Source organism: Hipposideros armiger, unplaced genomic scaffold (assembly GCF_001890085.2).
Source record: "Hipposideros armiger isolate ML-2016 unplaced genomic scaffold, ASM189008v1 scaffold_309, whole genome shotgun sequence".
Lineage (NCBI taxonomy): Eukaryota > Metazoa > Chordata > Mammalia > Chiroptera > Hipposideridae > Hipposideros > Hipposideros armiger.
The window spans coordinates 1,096,882-1,117,178 of NW_017731659.1; the positions used below are offsets into that span (position 1 = coordinate 1,096,882).

The 20,297-nt window shown below is 42.7% G+C and overlaps 1 protein-coding gene across 1 annotated transcript in view; it reads right to left on the minus strand.

Annotated features, from left to right (window-relative positions):
* Nucleotides 1–8,667: 8,667 nt before the first annotated feature.
* Nucleotides 8,668–20,297, minus strand: part of EXT2 (exostosin glycosyltransferase 2) — a 121,331-nt gene continuing 109,701 nt past the window's right edge. The window contains exons 10-13 of the mRNA XM_019659978.1: nucleotides 19,460–19,603; nucleotides 17,574–17,702; nucleotides 15,665–15,747; nucleotides 8,668–9,407 (exon numbers count right to left, since the gene is read on the minus strand). Coding sequence (XP_019515523.1) covers nucleotides 9,269–9,407; nucleotides 15,665–15,747; nucleotides 17,574–17,702; nucleotides 19,460–19,603 — 495 coding nt within the window. The 3' untranslated portion in view covers nucleotides 8,668–9,268. The remainder of the gene's footprint in view (nucleotides 9,408–15,664; nucleotides 15,748–17,573; nucleotides 17,703–19,459; nucleotides 19,604–20,297) is intronic.

Consider the following 20,297-nt stretch of genomic DNA (forward strand, 5'->3'; position numbering starts at 1 on the left):
TGTTCCCCTTCCCCAATTCCCCAACACTGTTCTCCTCCCCCAAGTTCCCAATAAAATCTTAAAAAACCCCCAAAAACTAGCAAATTTATTTAAAAAAAGAATGTGTACCAGTTATTGGGGGGTGAAATATTAAGTGTCAAGTAAGCCAAGATGGTTGATAGTGTTACCAGGTCATCTATATCTTTCTGATTTTTAAAAATCAACTTGTTTATCAATTACTAAGAGAGAAGTGTTGAAACATCCAAATATAATTGTGAATTTTCTATTTTGCTTTTAGTTATTTTTTGCTTTATATACTTTGAAGCACTGTTCCTCAGTGCCTACACATTTAAAATGACCTATTCTGTGTTCTTTTTCTTTTTTTTTAGCTGAGCCATCCTGCCACCTGTTGGCAGCTCAGCTCCGGCCGGGAATTGAACCAGCAACCCTGTTGCTCAGAGCTTGCACTCTTGAGTGAGCTCTTAACCAACTGAGCCACTCAGCCAGCTTGTTCTGTGTTCTTGAATGGACTCCTTTACCATTATGAAATATTCCTTTCTCCCTGGCAATATTCCTTGAAGTTTATTTTGTTCTTTATTGATAATAATCACTCCCACTTTCTTATAATTCATGTTTACCTAGTATATCTTTTCCTACCCTTTTACTTTTAAACTGTATTTTAGTGTTTTCCTTGTGGATAGGATATAATTGCTCTTGCTGTTTGAGAATAATCTCTGCCCTTTAATTAGAATGTTTAGACCACTTACATTTAACATAATTATTGATATGTTTGGGTTTAAGTCTACCCTCTTGCTTTTTTATTTGTTCCATCTGTTCTTTGTTTACTCTTTCTTCTTTCCTTGCCTTCTTTTTGATTGAATATTTTTCTGGTATTCCATCTCCAGTTTTGGCTTATTAGCTATGGCTCTTTTGAAAATGTTTTTAGTGTGTATCTTTATCACAATCTATCTTACAGATATCGTCCTGGTTTTCTTCCTAACTCACTGGCAACTCCTCAGTCTCCTTTTCTGGTTCTTCCTTTTCTTTACCTATAAAGGTTAAAGTAGGCCCAGTAATCAGGCCTTCGTCCTTTTCTCTTTCTGCCTATACTAACTCTGGGAATCTCATCTAGTCCTATGATTCTAAATCCCATTTATATTTTCAGTATTAACTTTTCCTCTGAGCTCTAGGTATCTAACTGCTTAAAAGACCCTACCCCTTAGGTATCCAAGAGACATCTCAAACTTAGTATGTCTAAAGTAAAGTTCTTGACTTTCCCTGCCCTCACCACTGCCAGTCTGCCACCTTTCCGTTAATGGTATCACTCAATTACTCAGGACAAAAACCTAGGAGTTAGCTGTGTATCCCCTGGTGTTTTCAACTATATTCACCAGTAAATCTAATAGATTCTACTCCTAATATAACTTTTCACTACCTCTGCTGCTACCATCCTTGTTTAAGACACCATTGTTTCTCACTTGGGCTCCTCTCAAAAATAGTCTCCTGATTTCCTTCACTTTTGCTCTGTACAGCCTATTTTCTACATAGTAGCTGAAATGATTAAAAAAAAAATTCAGATGTCATTCCTCTGCTTAAAGCTTTTCAGTGTCTCCCCATCACACTCACAACAAAAATCTAGAATCCTTTTGGGCTACATGGTCCTAACACAACTGGCCCTTGCCCACTTTTCTGGCATCAGCTCTACCATGCTCCCCACACTCACAACACTGCAACCACACAGGAGTTCTTGCTGTTCTTAAAACAAGCTGGGTTTGTGCCTGCCCGAAGGCCTTTATGCTAGCTCTTCCCTCGGCCTGCTATCCTCATGGCCCATTCCTTCTCAACAGGTAGGTCTGTGCTTAAATGTCACTGCTGACCAACCCATCTAAAATTCCTCAAGCCCAAGTCACTATCTGTGTCCCCTTACTCTGCTGTATTTTCTTCTTAGCAATTATCACCATTTGAAATTATATTCATTTACTTGTTTTGGTTGTCTTTCTTCTTAGAAAGTAAACTTGATGAGAGTAGGCACTTTTTGTTCAATGCAGTGTCCTTATTCTAACAGTATCTGGCATGTAATAAGTGCTCAATAATTATTTACTGAATGAATGAATCTACCATATCAGGCTTTTTATTTTTTAAGGGAAAAGAATTTTTAGGAAATTAGACTGAAAATACATGAGTGAAAATTTACTTTCTCCTGGTCCCTTCTCTGGAAAGTGAATTCAAGCTGGCTGTTAGATGCAATTCTCTTCATTAATAGACTTCAAGGTTTAGGTTGTATCCACAAAAAGATTTCTCTACTGAGTGACTTACCAGGCCAATCCATCCTGAGTAGACAAAGACCTTTAGCCCAAGTTCTACTAGACCAGTTGTTGGTAAACTGCGGCTTGCGAGCCACATGTGTTTTTTTTTGGTACATACATGTGGCTCTGAAGTAAAACTGAAAATGAAAATAAAACTATCATAGTTTCATTTATAAAATTTTTAAAGGATATTATTCACATAATGGTAATTTCATTTGTTTTATGGCTCTTGAATAACTTTTAAATTGTTGTGAGGGTCAGGATTGGCTCTTCCGTCTCGAAAGTTTGCCAACCCCTGTACTACACACTGCCGTGTCCTGCTCATAGTCTCAATGGATACTTTTGATGTGTTGTTAAAGCCTGAAGAAACCAGAAATCATTCCTTAGGAAGCCCTAACTTGGAACATTTCCTAATTCCAAGATTTCCATATAGCATGTTCTATATTGTACTGGACGACTAGATGTTTCCTTTTATCCCAACATTGTCGTAGGTCACCCTCTCCATTGAGCTGGTGCAGCCATGGGACTAAAGGAGCATCACTCGGTTATTAATGGATATTCCCCCTGATAACTTTCTTAAAAAGGGCAAGGTACAACTCGCAATTGCAAGACGCTATAAGGGAGAGGGGGAAAAAGTCCTTGCGTCTTCCATGCACTGAAGATGGAGTTAATGGCATTCTCATTTGGCCAAGTTGTCAATACATCAAACCAAACTGGTGACAAGAACAAGGCTGTTAAGAGAGAAATTATTGGGTCTATTTGCAGAAAACAAGGACAGAGATTGCGTGCAGGGTAGGCAGAAGGGAGGAGATGAAGGTTAGCCTTGCGAGATCTACTTGAGGAAGAATACTGGAAATCCTATAGGAGCTGCTGCCACCAATGCACAATTTTCGTTAATTACCTCAATTGTGGCTGTTATCCCCTTAATGAGAAACACAACTTCACTTCTAAGCAGGCAGTAAGGCTGGCAGAAAGCTGAAACCTGAAAATCAGCAGATACGGGGCTGCATATAGTGCTTACTATTGAAATTAAGCCCCATCCAAAACACAGGGGGAGAATTCCAAATAGCTTCAGACAGCAGCCAGGCAGGCAGGGCCCTCACCAGGCACCGGATGGACGCTCTCTGGACTCGTCGAGAGGCCCAAATCCCAAGTGCTCATTTCAATAACATAAGAAAATAAACATGGGGCTTATTTATAGCACAGGAAAGGGACTGGGGCAAAAGAACTGCTCATTCAGTAATCCACCCTGACGGGGCCAGATAGGATCCAGACCCCCAAGCTCTCTGGTAACGGTGAGCAGAAATCGGGGCCGGAAGAGGGCTGGCCACCAGCATCACCAGGTACAAAGGTAAAGGCTCTGGGAAAGAGAAGGCAAAGAGGTCTGATACATCATTCCATCTCACTACCCCGAATCTAAGTGCTCTCGTCTAATTTCTGGCTGAGGAAACTCAGGCACGGGAGTGGACTCCCTCAAGGCCAAGGGTACAACTCAAGGGAAGGTGCTATGAGAAGGGGAAATAATAAATCCTTGCATCTTCCAGGCTCTGAAGAAGATGGTTAATAATACTCATTTACAGCTGGGACCAAAAAAGTGTGTGTAGGGTCCTGAGCCACTGATGGGCTCACACCTTCTTACAGAGCTCAAGAACCACCGCTGGAATTGGAGCTCCCTGAGCTCAAGGTAGCGTCTCATTCATCTCTCTGCCTCCTAGAGCAGGGGTCGGCAAACTGCGGCTCGCAAGCCACATGCAGCTCTTTGGGTATATGTTCCGTCTCAAAAGTTTGTCGACCCCTGGAAAAGCCAATCCTGTCTCTCACAATAATTTAAAAATTATTCAAGAGCCATAAATATATTTTTACATAATCACCATTATGTGAATAATAGCCTTTAAAATTTTTATAAATGAAACTATGATAGTTTTATTTTCATTTTCAATTTTACCTCAGAGCCACATGCTCGCAAGCCGCAGTTTGCTGACCCCTGGCGGTTCTTCCATCCCAAAAGTTTGCCGACTCCTGTCCTGGACTTAGCACAGAGCCTGGAAGAGTACATTTTGATGAATGAATGATTAGGAAAACTCAACGACTGAATCAATGCTCTTACCTCACCCAGATCAGTAGCTAGTTGGTTGTTCTTCAGCTGTGATTACCAGAAAACCAGGTGCCACTGAGTGTATCCTTGCGTATGGTGGCTAATGGTCTATGTTGGTGGCTACAAATAAAAGCCCAAATAGGTTTACAGATGCTCCTTGACTTCTGATGAGGTTATGTCCTGATACACCCAACGAAAGTTAAAAAATGTCCGAAGTAGAAAATGCATTTAATACGTCTAACCTACTGAATATCATAGCTCAGCCTCGCCTACCTGAAATGTGCTCAGAACACTGACATCAGCGTGTACCTGGGCAAAATCATCAAAATTCAAAGGGTGAAGTGCGGTTTCTACTGAATGAGTATCAATTCCACACCATTGTGAAGTTGAAAATTTGTAAAGTCGAACCACTGTTAAGTCAGCGGCTGCCTGTATTTGAAGAGAAGGCTCTATATGGGGCGCGGACTCCCTGATGGCTTCGGTCTAAGCCACAGGGGTTCCAGTCCCTGCTGTCTTGGCAGCTGTCATCCCCTGTGAAGCTCCTGAGAAGTTCAATTGTGCTTTGCTGAGGAAACCTCTAGCAGACACAGCTGCCTGGTCCCTCTCGAAAGCCAACCAAGCATCTTTCCATTTGTCTTCTAATGGCTCTGTGCTCTTCTGGGAGACTGGGGAGAATGCAACCAGGGGCCCAATCCGTTGGAAGAAGAAAGGAAAAAGCTCTACCTATTTCTTGAAAAGAAGCCTGGAAAGCTGGAAGAGGGGGTCAGACTCTCCCATCGTCTTCCCTGTGCTGCCAGCAATGACGAGCCTGACATGAATAAGCCATGGCATCACGTTCCAGTACATACCCACACCCTCCCTGGGAACCTGGAAGACACAAAGCTTGAAGCTGAGGATCCCCGAGCGTCCTTTGAACGGATGTGGAAGAAACGTTGTGGGTTGAGCTTAGACGGCTCCCACCCTCGAGATGGGGAAAATCTTTAGTGGAGTCCTGCCTGCCGACCTTTCCTCTGCCAGGAGCAGCTCAGAGAAGCCTGTTCAGATTGTCAGGCTGTGCACGGTAGGCATAACGGGGCCAAAAGGTGTCCTGGATTGTACTCAGATGTAGAAAATGGTGACTATCCACCACTCACCTAGCATGGCAGCCTCGGGGCTTGGAACAGGTCCCTGCGGGGAGGTGAGCAGGCAGGCCCCACAGATTTCATGCGCGTCCAGGCCCTGCAGTGGAAAGCTCAAGTTGTTCCAAAGCCTTCCTGGATGGCGGCTGCCTGCCACTGTGGTCAGCACTCCTGCCAGAGCTGCTCCTCAGGAAGTGACTGGAAGAGGCTTGGGGCCAGCTGAGCACTCTCTGTCTCGGCTGCTCTGTGCCAGGGCTGTTCGGGGAACAGCCTCTGTGGCTTCTTTTGCTGCAACTGAAGATGACCTGGGCCAAGAGAAATGGAAAAAGCACCCTACCCCAAAAAGAAGCCACTGTCCCCAAAACAAAGGAAACCCACCAGGCTAAGATGGGTGGCTGATGGGAAACTCCCAACACCCAAAACCTTTCCTCCCTCAGCTGGGTTCCCACGGGTCTTCTGACTGCAGAGCCAGGAAGTCTCACCAGAGCTGAACCACTTCCCAAACCTGATCTCCACTTCATCTACTTCTTAATTCTACACTGGCTGAAAACCATCAAAGGACCTGGGATTTTAACCCAGCAATCAGATCTTTAAAACTTGTGGCTAGAAATCCACTATCTTTCAGTGGTAAGAATACTCCCGTCGGAGGCTACCGTCCCAGGAAACAGCTGGCATCATGGGGTTATCAGCAACTCCTTTAGCGAATGAACACCAAGAGGCAGCTTGCCTCTTCCAGCTCCCAGGCCTGGTCAACACAGGCCAGTGGGATGGTCGCTTTTTTCCAAAGGCAGCCAAGAAACTAGCCCCTAAGAACCGCCAGTTTGAAGCCCAGTTGGAGGTACATAAGGCATTGGCAGAGAATCTAGGGTAGTCAGAATTTTCAATGTCTTGACACTGAATAAAACGAGGAGACAGTATAGCAGCATTTGCAGGAAAGACCAGAGATTCTGAGAACAAAAATTGGTATCTTCCTCTTAAATTTTCCTAGAAAAAGAGGCTTTTGCTTAAACATGGGTAAGGCTAAGTAAAATACACGAGATGAGATAAGACTATTAACAACTATCTAATGTCAACCGGCAAAAAAATGTTTCCAGCCTTGGCATTCTAAGCAGACCCCTCCCCATTAGGCCCCAGAGGGCAAGTGGCTGAGTGCACCCATTTGGGCCAAGGGCAGCTCAGGTTCATCTTTCGTGCAGGCCAGTAGGATGCAATTTCTTAAAAAAGATTTCTTAATCTAAAACCAGCTGTTGTCTGCTGTCGGCCAGGACATGACATTTTAATTAGCATTATTGTTTTGCTTCTGAAACCAGGCTCTATGACATCCCAAGGGCAGATGATTGTGACCCAAGCTCATGTGTGAGGCTTGCTGGGGAGCAGCTCAGAAAAACACTAATTAGGTGGTGGGGCCACTAGCCCCTCTGAATCCCCCAATCACGGCCTGCCTTTCTCCCTGTGACCTGCACCACCTGTCTGTTCATAGGGTAGAACCTTGGAGGTTTGTTTCAAGTGCCTAGGAGGTAATACCCATTCTATAACATAAACTTGTCTATGCTATGCTGTAAGATCTAGCCCCCAATGTGTCTGGGGGTAGTGAGGTACTTTCAATGGAGTCTGAATGCCGAGAAGGCCAATGACTCCTAAGAAGGTGATAAAATCACATTAACACAGCTCCTTGGAGGTCCCAGTGGTCTCAGATTAAAGTTCCTCTTCCAAAATCAAAGGGCTAACAAGTGAAGAAAAAGAAAAAAATGTACCCTTAAGGGGACCTGGATTAGAATCCAGTCACTAAGGTAGTGCATTGAGTGATATGAAAAAGGGCAGAAATGTTTGAAGAAGCTGAGCTGAGGGAAGAACGCTGAGGTGCTAGAACGCATATATGATGTTAGCACAGTTCTTGGCTTTTAGCAAGGATTTCAATGTGAGGCCCTTCCCCTCCACCTGCCCCCAAATTTTAAGACAAGCTAGAGAACCCCTAGAAAGGTTAGAGGTGCTCATTGTGTCAGCTACTGATATCTGGGTGACAACACTTTCTCTTGCCTTCTATCATCCCGTCCCCAGTGTTATGAATTTGAGACCAAAATGCCTTTCCATGCCCCCTTCTGACTAGCACAGAATTATCCAAATCTAAAGTATGTATTAAGCACCTGTGTTTGCAGCTGCCGACGGTGAACACGTCACAGCTACACAATAAATGCAGTGGATGAGATGACCTCTTCTCCCTCCCACCTGTAACAGCCCACGATTGTCACTCCTTAATATAAAAGAAGATGAGGCTCTTATGATTTCCACTTCCAATATTACTACTTCTAAAATTGTTCTTTGACCCCCTCAAAGTCTGTGAGAACACGTTTGAAATGATGAACTTGTTAGAACTGCACGTTTAAAAACTACACCATAATTGCTGCTCACCCTCACGCCACTCGACAGAACAATGGGTGGTATAGTAGTGATTCTGACTGGCACACAAGTAGGGTTCGGTAATTATATCCATATTCCAAGCCAATTGTTATGTATTTTGTGTTGTGGGGACATATGTTATGGCTAAAGCTCAAACTGTGGCTAGTCTTAATATTAGAGCCAGATAAATCTGTTTCGAATCCATAACATCTAACATTTGCCAGAGTAGATCTGTTCATCAACTAGGCTTAAAGAGGTATAATTCACACATGTGCAGTATTACTAAATGCTGAAATCTAACGATTTAAGTATACCGGCAACGATGGCAAAGCAGTTGTTACAGCAGCACTTAACATTAGCCAGAACCTCACCGGCTAACGTTACATTTATACCCAAAGAATGAGGGAAATTTTGGCATCCCCTTGGGGTGGGCTCACGACTCCCTCAACTTTTACAGCGTGGTACTTGCTAGAGCGACTAAGTGTATGGCTGTTAGAGGCCCTCTGTTTCTCCCTGAGAATATCTACAAAAGATTGACGGGATCTAATAAGGAAGCAAACAAATTCCTTTGGAGGTTTTGGGAGACATCTTCCCTCAGAATGTTTAGTTTGGGGATCTTCCTCTGCTTGAGGCACACGGCACCAGACACTCCTCCTGGCTATATGTCGTCTCAGACACGGGTAGGAGGCTGGAGCTAAGGTCAGAAGACGGAATTAAACGCACAAAAGAAGACAGTTCCTTGGACAACCAATCATCAGTGTTTAAGACATAGTAGAAAAAGGAATAAAAAACAATTTTAATCATATCAAAAAGTCACACCAAAGAGGAACAGTTCATGGAGCTTATAGGACCCCAATTTAGCAGTTGGTGCTCTTCGGTGCAAGAGTCCAGGGCCCCGGGGCCCAAGGCACACATCAAATCCCATTACGATGTTTGCATTTTGCACCAAATTCTGGGCTTGGCTTTTCCTCCAAAGAGCTCACTGATTTGACGTAACTAAAAGTGAGGTATGGGTACCTATCCCATGATTCCCCAAACCTAACGTGGCCTGGTGGGTTTCTCTCCTCAGCAGTCCTACAGTCAGGGAGTTCCCCTTTGGACTGTTACGTTGGAACTGGAAACAAAGGGAGCCTGAGCTGGATGTAAACCTGGAGCATGCCAGGTTTCTGTTCGGCATTTTCAAAAAGCACCGGTTGGAGATCCTAAGAAACCCGAGAGCAGAGGATGCACAGCTCAGGGTGCTTCGATCTTCTCTCTGGGTTCCTGATCTTGAGGAAGTACGTTGGGGGGTATACAGGCCAAGATCCAGTACGTGGAGGCTGCATTCTCATCCTTTGTCCAAGCTTAACCTTCAGACCTCCACCGGGGCGGGTTTACAAGCTGCCGATGTTGGGAAAGCTCTTCAGTTTCTCAGGAAAGTCATCTTTGTACAGGACAGGGTCAGCTCGGTGCTCCACCACCTTCAGAGGCATCGTCCCAAAGACTGATGCAAACTTGTTGATGCACTCAGACCTGGGAGGTTTGGGGAGGAGGAGGGCATTTGAACAGATGAGCAAGATAGGGGTGGGGGAAAAAGAGAAAATGTTCAAGAGACTGAGAGATGAGAGCAAAATACACAATATTCCACAGCAAACAAAGAAATCCAAGTAGCCACAGCCTGCGTCCAGGTTCTTAAACAGGTCGGCAGGGTGTGGATCAGAGAAGAGATCTGGGGGCGCTCTATTAGTTCAGTGGGAGAAAGTGAACAGGCAATGCTGTTTGCAGGCCGATGGGCCTGCAGAGGTCAGGATATCTTTCCCCCTCCCCCTTAAATTCCAGTCATTCTTCCAGAATCAGCGAAAGTAGACCTCAAACCCAGGTGGATTAGCTGCCAGCAATTCTTAACCCCATCTCTGCCAGCTAAAGAGAAGGTAAACGCTGCAAAGGAAAAACCCACTTGGAGCAGAGCATCAGCTTACTGAAGTTTAAAAGGCAGAAAGGAGCTCTTACACATGGAGCAAAAGAAGATAACAGGGCGGTGAACCTTGATTTCAAACAATAAACCCTTCATTCATTCAACCAACATTCACCGAAGGCCTATAAGTGGCCTCTGGGAGCTGTCAGTCAACTCCCACAGGCTCTTCTATGAAAGCTGAAGTTCTCCTAGGACAGCTTTCCTAATTTTATCCAGTTCCATTTAGAACCAGCAATGACAACCAACTTAGTGAGTGACAGGAGAGCCCAGCACTGCTGGAGGTGGCGAGTCAGTTTCCTTACCTCCGCCCAACCCCGAATCCTGAATCCCGGTGAGTAGCCTCCTCAGAGGTAAGCAGGTCAGGCACATTGGCGGGAAACGGTTCTGGTCAATCAGGCCAACTGAGTGTGACAGCTAGGTAATGAGGACACTCCGGCATCAGACCAGAGGGAAAAACAAGCCCATAACAACCGCTTTTGAAGTTAAGGGGACCTCAAGGATGGATTTCAAAAAGGTCAGCATTCCTGCTCCTCAGCTAGGCCTACCCCACCTGAGAGCGACAGTAAGAACAAACTAATCAGAGGCAGAGCCATTTACCAAGACGGGGCTGAATTTCAAGACGCAGACCAGAGGTCTCTTCTGGCCTCAGAGGTACTGTAAGTTTTGTTCCAAACCATTTCCGTCAAGTCTTTATTCGAGTGCTTTGAGCTTTAGGAAGGCTCCAATTCATAAAGAAGCTGGTCACTATCACTTCTTTTCTTTTGGTCATGATGTTTCTAAAAACAATTTGTTACTATTTCCTTTTTAGCTTTTCTAGCTAATAATATCATTGTGTCGACTCACACCACAAATCAACAACTACTACTTGTATGTTTCGGGCTGTGTTAAAAGTGCTTATGGGTATTAGTAGCCCGTTTCACTCTCGCAAAACCCTACGGGGCGGGTCCTATTACTCCCGTTTTATTAACACACTGGGAAGAGTGAGACCCCGAGAGGCTCAGGAACATGTCCAAAGGTCACGTAACCAGTAAGAGGCAGAGCCAAACCCAGGCATTCTGGCTCCTGAGGCTCAAGTCTTAATTATGAGATGATGATATAAACTTATTTAGTAACCCAATTCTAGGGTCTAAGGTGAGAGGCTGGAAATTAACAACTGTTGAGCACCTATTACATGCCAAATAATTGACATACACGGTCTTAGGATTCCTGACAGTACTCCCCTCCATACACCCAACGGCTGGGTTTATACTAGCTTCCTGGTACGGGTTGAGAAATTAAGACTGAGACAGGTTAAGTACCTTGTCCAAGGACCCAGGGCTGGAAAAGAGGTGGCTGTACCGGCAATAGGGCCTTTGCTCTTTTCAACACCTTCTCCCATAACTCACAGGTAACGGGGTTTCCTTTCTGCTGAGTCTTTTGAGACCCAGGTGGTAGCAGTCCTAGGTTCCAAATTGAGGAAACTGGGAGAAAAGACTGAGGGGTTTCAACACAATGGTATGAAGCCAGCATTGGACAACAGTCCCTCTCCTCACAGTATGGGGTCAAGGCAGTGGCAGACAAGGTCAAACCTCTCCCAGGTCTTCTTTGGACAGTCGCTCTGCCTGCAATCATGTACCGACTCTTCTTGCTTGCAGTTATGATGCCTGTAGACTGTGGCCAGCCAAGCCCAGCCGTGCCCAGCACAGGTACCAGTGAGAACGTATTAAAGGAGAATTGTGGTTCTTGGCAGAGTATAGAGGCTCCACGGCTCCCTGGAGAGCACGGAGGACAATGTCTCCTCTGTAACTAGATTTGTCAACAGGGCTGGGCCACAGGCAGGAGGCCACCGGGGCTCCGGCCAGCCCGACTTGTTGACAGCTGCCCCCGGCTGACCCAGGTTTCACGAGCCCTTCCTTCTCCCCACACAGCCTGCGCTGGCGCAGTGGCCGGCCCACTCTGAATGGGAAGGGTCCTAACCCTCCTGCCAGCGACCGACGAGGTTTCCCACTTCTTTTCACACAGGGGACCTGGCTTGGGGAACAGGTTAGGATAGATAAAGGGCTTAGCTTGTTGCTGGTGGCCCACCTGAGTTGTTCTGTCAGGCGTCCAGCCACCCTGTCAGGAGCTGCTCCCTGGAGCTGGTTTTCTAACTCAGTACAAACAGGCTAGGAACTGCCAATGTCTATTGAAGTCTGGAGGTATCTCGGGGGAGAAACGACTAATGTTTTTCTCTTTACCTTTCAAACACATACAATTACCTAAAGCAACCAGGAACCTCAGGACAAATGCTGGGGAAACAGGGAAGCAAACTATAATTCTGCGAGGTGCTATGTTACAAGCTTTCATGTATTATTCGTTCATTCATCAGCATACTCGTATAATACAGTATTTGGTACAAAGAAGCTCAATAAATATTTGTTGAACCTATGAATGGATGCTATAATTTCATAGATATTAATATCCCCATTTTAGGAGATGAAAAGATTGAAGTTCGGATAAGTGAATTTCCTTAAGTCAGACAGCTAATAAGTGGCAGATTCATAATTTGAACAAAGATTGGCCTGAATCAAAATACTATGCTCTTTTTCTTAAGTCAACACTGTCTGTCCACCATATTGCCTTGATCTTGTTGAAGCTATGGGTCAAAATGAGCAGTTACAAATTCTTCTGGCACTTAAAGAACTAACAGCAGATCCTGGAAATGGATGCTGGGCAGTAAAAGCTACTTTCCTACACAACTGACATTTTTGATCCTAGAACTCAAAGATAAGAATAAATAAGCTTACTGAATCCCAAAACCCCACACAAGGTCATAACTTGCATAGTGGTTAACTCCTTTCACTGTTGTGTGCAAAATGTATATTCTGCAAAGGGAACTATTAAAAAAAATTAAACAAATGAACAATTCTACAGTTCAAACTCCCAATTTAAGTGCCTTATTTAATAACTCAGCAATTCAATCTTTATTCCAAACAGTTTGACTCTCAGCTTCTAAGTGATTTCAAGGTGAGTTCCCTGTTGAATTTCTCAGAATGGTAATCCAGAGTCACTAACTTTACTTCCTCACCACAGACTCACCCTTGGTAACTCTTGAGCCCTGTCACTCTGTGCCATTATTTTTTTCAGAGTCACCAGTGGCCATTCATTTCAAAGCCCTTTCCCCAGTCTCCATGCCCCTTGCTTCTGAGCACTGCAGATCCGGGTTCTCTCCTGGCCTCTCCAGGGGTTGCTTGTTTTCAGTGACTCCTTCTGTCTCATAAATGACAGCATTTCCCAAGATTCTGCCCTTGGATTTTCTTCAGTCAATTGCCATCTCTGGGTAGATGTCTTCCAAACATCTGTCTTTGTTTTAATCTTCTTTCTAAAGTTCTAGTTCCCCATTTCTACACCTGCATATACTGGGGCAAAATCCCCAATCACCTACCTGATTGCTCTTCAGCTTCACCCATGATTAAAATCTCTTATTCTCATTAATTATACTGTCAAAGGTACAGTTATTCACCCCACCTCTCCCCTAATTAGCACTTCCTCCTGACTGTATTATTTACACTCTTAAAGGTACTACTATTCGCCTTGACTCAAAATCTAGAAGTTACCTCTGTCGACTCCTTCTCTATAACCTTCCCATAACTATTTAGTTGGAAATCAAGTTCTAGCACATCTTCCTTTGGGGGGGAAAAAGTCTCTTGTGATTTAATTCATCCCCTCCTTTCCACACCCAACTTAGTTCAAGCCTCCTAACTGTTCTTTCTTCAGGCTCTTCACTTTCATTCTTTCCTATGCATTACTTCCAAATTAATCTCAAAACAATATTACGATCAAGCTACTCCCCTGTTCAAAAACCGTCTGTGGTTTACCATTGCCTGAAGAGCCCCTTAACCGGGGCTTCAAAGCCCTTTGCAGTTGGGTACTAACAGGCCAGAATTCTATGCTCCAGCCAAAGTTGAGCTTCCTAGATGCAGGTCAAACACACCTTGAACTTACTGATTGGCACCTTTGCCCAACCAGTTTCCTCAGCCTAGGGTCTCTTCTTCTTGCCCAGAGTTTCACAGGCTGGGATCCCAGTGATCTTTGAAGGCTCACTTCAAATGCCATCTCTTACAAAATTATTCCTAATAATCAACTGAGCAAGAAGTCACTTCTTTTTCCTCTAATCAATTATACCATTTTGGGCCTCCCTTATGGCATTTACTACATATAGCTTTGGATTAAGTTTTATATATATACACACACACACACACACGCATTATATATGTGTGTATGTGTGTGTGTGTGTGTGTGTGTGTGTGTGTGTGTGTGTGTGTGTATTGTTGTTAATTATAACCTCTGATATCATCTGAGTCAAGCCTAACAACATCTGGGCAGTTGCCTACTGTATTTTCAAAGCTTCTTCCACACCTCCCTTACTTACTTTCTTCGGTGTTCAGTGATAAATATATCCAACTTAAATCTCTCACTGCATTTTAAGTCTCTTTCCATTTGTTATGATCTCAGCAGTGCTACAGTATTTGGCCTTAGCATGAACTTCAAGGCCAGTATCAGGTCAACTTTTCTACCTACAATTCCTTTCTTGGACCATATAACCCCACCATTTTAACTGAGCCCAATCAATAACCAACTGCTTAATGCTTGGTAGGTTTAAGTAACAATATCATGTGCTTCAATAGAACTATAGTTGGGGTCTCTTCCAAACGAGCTATGACAGTTAATGTCACCACCCTTGAGAGTGTAATATTTATGGTACCAGTGACAGATATTTCCAAAATCACAATATATTATTTCACATTGACAGTTGGTAAAAGTCATGTCATTTGGGTAAGATATTTATATACGAAACAGATAAAGAGATTATTTAGAGAATGAGAGTAAGAAGGAGTAAAGCATTACAGAAGAATCCAGGCCAACTGAAAAAACTTTTTGTACAAAACAATCCTCTAGGTTGGAAGGATTTTAACATGGCTGACAGATTTCAGAAACAAACGCTGCGAACAGATGCATATGAGACCTGTGGGGACCTGAGCTAGACACTCCATTCTGTGGCGCTACTATAACATTCTCTGAGTGAATTGTGGTCTCTTGATAACAGAGCTACTGGATGTCAGAGCTTGCTGTCTTGTATAAGGAGCTGCCTTTTGGAAGAATTGGGTTTGATTCATGAGATTTGAAACTCGGGGCCCTCTGGGATAAAAGTGAGAACTACTAGGGCTATTATGAGATTATAACAGTCTTAAGGGAAGACATACATCTCCACTCCTTCCATACTCACCTACAAGGCCTGGTGTTACATTCTACACAAAGGTGTCTGTTGGAGAACTGACTGAATGGAAACAGAGTATATTTCAGAGCTGCCGTGCTCCTCTCTGACCATAATGTAGAGCTGTGCTTTCAATTCTGTTCTCGGTAGGTGTTTGAGGAGTGTCAGCAAAGGTAATTTGTCTCTGGTGGGTTTAGTTCAATTCCTTCTAATCATACTTTTAGTGTAATGTGGAGATATTACCCTGAAAAACAACCCAGTATTTCCTTGGAATTAACCAGCTTCCACTCAAATGACTGTGGATGGTTAACTGCACAATCCGAATGGAAAATATGGCTCCTGAAGCTTAGGCCGGTCATATTTTTAAGACCCTTCCAGCCATTACAAATTGAGTGCGTAGCATTCCAAATTAATTCTTTGAGTAACCTGGGCTTGAACTAATCCAATTGCCACAGTGCAAAAGGAGGCAACTATGGCTACCAGTGGCGGTCCTTACATCTCCGAAAAAGTCCCATAAACAGGCCCAAGGCAGGAAATGGGGACCAGAGGATAGGGTGGACTTTCGGTAAGAGGCTCACTCACCTCTCCACCATGTGTGTCTGGTCTAGCGAAAGCCCATCAATGGCTGTGCACTCAGGACACTTGAATTTCTTGCGTGGTGTTACCTGCCAGAGGAGCACAAAAATATACCTGGCTGTCAGTGCCAAGGACAATAAAATCATGTGTGTGACACCACTATGCATGCTTCTGTTCTGCAAGTGGAGATGCCTGCTCCCTCTACACACACACACACACACACACACACACACACACACACACACACACACNACACACACACACACACACACACACACACACACACACACACACACGCATGCACGCACGCGCACACACCTCACCACTCCTCCATTCCATTCTGTCTGGCCCGGCCAACGGCAGAACTCACAAGGGCCCAATAAAAAGGCTTGGAGGGCTTTTGCCTTCTGTAACTGGAAAGAAGTGGTGATGACAAGCTCCTTAATTCCTGTTTAATGACTGTTTTCTCACTGCCAAGGTCCTTGTATAAACACCATTTGTTCTTGCAGCCATAAGGGCGATGAAATACAGCTTCCCATAACTTTCACAGTAACCTTAGTTCCAACAGGCGCTCTTTCTCCTCCTTCCAGCTAACGGCAAACGCTCTGAGCAGCAAACACCAGGCTCTTGAAGATGCCAGGTTATTTTGCAATTCCCTTGAATCGGGAAAGAAGTCCAATGGTCTCTCACCCTCTGAACCTTTATCCCTGGTTCTCCCCACCTCCCAAATCTTGAACTTCTAATGCTCTTTCTAGGAAACTCAGGGGAGGCTGCTATCCTCCCCTAGTGAAGATCAGTAAACAGTAGAGGGATGGGAGGGGAAGAAAGCTAGATAACTAAACTAAGGCAGGGTTAAGAAGCACTCAGACACCAGGAATTACTGTCCAGAGTAAGCAAGCACAGCTGAACACATCTCGAAGCATGTCAAAAAGCAGGTTTGGAGATAAACTTCCCTTAAAACGAGTTTCGTAAATTACATTCTTTAATTTTCTTTGCAGTGAGCTGTTCACAGAGTCATTTAGAGGGTGGGGAGGTCAGGTGGGGATTGGGTTAAGTTTGGAGAGCAGAGATGGTGACTTTTCCTCTCTCCTTAGTCACTTTGGTTTAATCTGGCTTCTCTCATCAATTAATGGTACGAGGAGTCAGTGGGGGAATGCCATACTATGCTTCCAATACAAACCTCCAGTATAGGAAGATTCCAGTCTTAGAAATCTGGACTAGAAGTGCTGTCCACTATCATACATGGAATTCTAATCCAGAACGAAAAAGGCCAAGGTGATTCCACTCTTGTAAAGAAGTGTGTGCTCTCCTTACGTATCTAGGGTTCTGATTTCAGCAAAATCTACATTTCAAGGACAGATATCCATCCCCACAGGATCTTTACGGACTCTCAGCTTTTAATATATTATAGAAAAGGTCATTTGTAAAACCCAGTAACTGATATTTAAAAACAATGTTTAGGACAATTACAATGATTACAACAATAGTTGTATAAAGTACACTATTTTCTCAACACCTATTTAAAAAAATTGGCCACCTTAAAAAAGATATAAGCCGTGTCCTTTAGTTAACAGAGCTAGATTCCAAATCAGCTTTGAGAATAAAATGAATTTTTGTTAACACACGATTTGTGGATTGACCATCATAGCCTTTACCTCTGATACTGAAGGCTAAAAACTATAATTTAAGAAAACTGTATAAAAACAGAAAATATGTTTAAACTATCAAAGCCTACCTTCAATTTTACAATGTGACAGTGTCAATCATAGAATCTTAAAGTGAGAAGGGAGCTTAAAGTTCATCTAGTCCAATCCTTTGTTTACCGTTATGAGAACGTCTCAGGCTCAGAGAAAAAGAGACTTCCCCCAGATCACAAAGCAAATTGGTGGCAGAGCTGGACAAGGACGCCTCCTACCTTGATGACAGCCTTCCCCGTGACGTTAGCCACCAGGAAATTCATGGCGATGTCTTCACAGTTCATATGAGCATCCACCCAGTTCTTGATATCCCCAGGCATTTTGTAGGTATACAAGTAATTGAAATACTATTAAGTGAGACAAAAAGAAGAACCATTCAAATAGCAGCTCCCTCTGGCTGACAGATAAAGGGCGACTTTGTCATAGCATAGGGACAAGCTTTCTCTCATAAGATAAACCACAAGGCTCTATCAACAGAACGGTCAAAAGAAGTATTAGAATGCTTTTGGTCAGGCGACCAAGATCTTTTATATCGTCATTCTTTTCAAAATCACCTATTGTAAGCAGAGAAGAGGTACAACATGAAGCCCTTGGAGGATGCAGGCCCTTTGGACTGACTGATTAATGTACCGTGTGTTTTACAAATATTGTTCAGACACACTACATATTGATCTTTAGTAAATCCTTCCACTGGAGTTACAATGCTCCATCCTATTTTCTCTATTCTTTCCATAGGTTGCAAATAGAAACAGACACAAATTAACAGTGGATTGACATTGCAAAGGTACATGCTTTTTAAAGTAAAACAAAAATGAGGCAATTCTGAAACTACCATAATCTACACATATGAAATAGTAGAGAAACTTATGGGCAAAAATAAAAAAAAGTATACACTATCAACTACTATAAACCCCAAGAATTCTAAGTCTTATTTATTGCTAAGAACAAAAAATCATTTCTGGATCTAGAGTCCTGAAAAATATGAGGGCAGCAGTGCTGAGATAACTACAAGCAATCAATATAGATATAGCTAAGTTAAGTTAACTGTGTTGGGTTGAATAGATCTTTCTCTTGACATCAGTTCCTTATGCCACTGCTGACAATGTACAAGTTTGTTGCTATTTAATTAAACCATACACTTCCAGGGAACACTGTATCATCAAACCAAATATTCTAAAGTCCAATGCATACCCTTCCATCATTCCCTAATTAAAAATGTCAAAAACATGAAGCGTCAGTTCTTAGAAGAGAATACAAAAGTTTCGTCAATACACAGAAGGAATTGCAATCTCACTAGTAACCAGATCAGTTAAAACAATATGATCCATTTTCACCTGCATTTCATCCAAGGGAGGGTATGGTAAGATAGTTTTATATTTTGCTGGTGGGACTGGACATTGGTACAAACAATACTGAAAACAACAGAGATGTCTATCAAAACCTCCCCAAAATGTTCATTCCCTTTGGCAGATTTCTACTTCTAGGAATCTATCATAATGATCAGAAGTACAAACAGTTATGAAAAATGAATATTAATAATTACTTAATCATTAGCTATTAAGCGTTATCTAAAATAGTAAAAAAGTTAGAAACAACCTAAATACCCAAGGATAGAATAATAGTTACACATAATTTATGGAATACTAATATAATGGTATATTAGCAAGTATGTTAAGATAAAAATTATTTATGAAGACATGTTAATGACATGAGAAAATGCTCACACCATAATACATGAAAAAAGCAGCCTAATGAGAATATTTACAACTGTCTGTGTGAATGCGGAAAAGTAAATAAATAAAAGGCAAAGTGGAAAAAACATCTAAACCTCTAATAATAGTTCTAAGTCATGTGCAAGAGACTTTTCTTGTACAATAAAATTTGTTCCGAATTTTCCACATTTCCTATTATGAGCATGTATTATTTTATAACTAGAAAAATAACTTTATTATTATTTTTAAATATACACCATGGACTTTCTAAGCCCACTGGGTAGAACATTTTTCCTAAATTTGGCAAAAATTCATTTGGCCAATAAAACGAGTATCATACTCTCACTTTTATCAGCTCAGACCCACTTACCCCAAGCTGCTCCCCGCCTCACCTTGTGATAAAACGCTGCCCCTGTGAGCACCATGGACACTTCATTGGTCCACTCAGACTCGTACTTCCACTTATTCATCTCATGGTCCCAGAGATGCAGGCGACCCGGGTAACCCACCAACCGGTCAGGGAATTCCCGCCAGACCTAAGGATAGAAACAGGTCAAGAGTCAGTTCCCAGTTCAGACACAACTAAACACAGTGAATGCTGAGTTATCCAAACAGGTATCAAAGGACTCCTGAGGTTCAAATCTTCACCAACTGAGGTCAGAATACGCTTCTGAAGATGTTCAATTGAACAGGAAGGTGCTGGTTCTTCCACCAATATTCAAATATAGATATTGATTCAGATTTCCTCCAAAACTTCCTGTGCTTGCTTGGAAATTTCAAGTAACACTGAGCAAAACTTAGTATTGAATTGGGCAAAGGGTAGGTAATCTCTTAACACATAATTAATGAAATAGGTTCCGTTCTTAATAAATGCACAAATGAATAAATGGAACTGTACAACTAACTCAACTGTCCTGATTTATATTAAATTTTGGTGATTGTGAAAACTTACAAAGTCTCTGTTTCTAAAATAAAATTTAAAAAAATCGATTTCTCTGGTCACACAGTCCTTCTTAGGACCTTTTAAAAACCTTAATTTAAGTACAGAGAATTTGTTTGATTCTATAACCTGTAACATATTGAAAACAAAAACTTAATTTCCATATCTGAAAAGGTTCTTAGATACAGTTTTGTTAAACAGAATTTGGTAATTTGGGAGTAGGGGACTTCCAATACCTTTCCCATGTATTTCTATATATTTTAGTTCAAGCTTTATTTATTTATTTATTT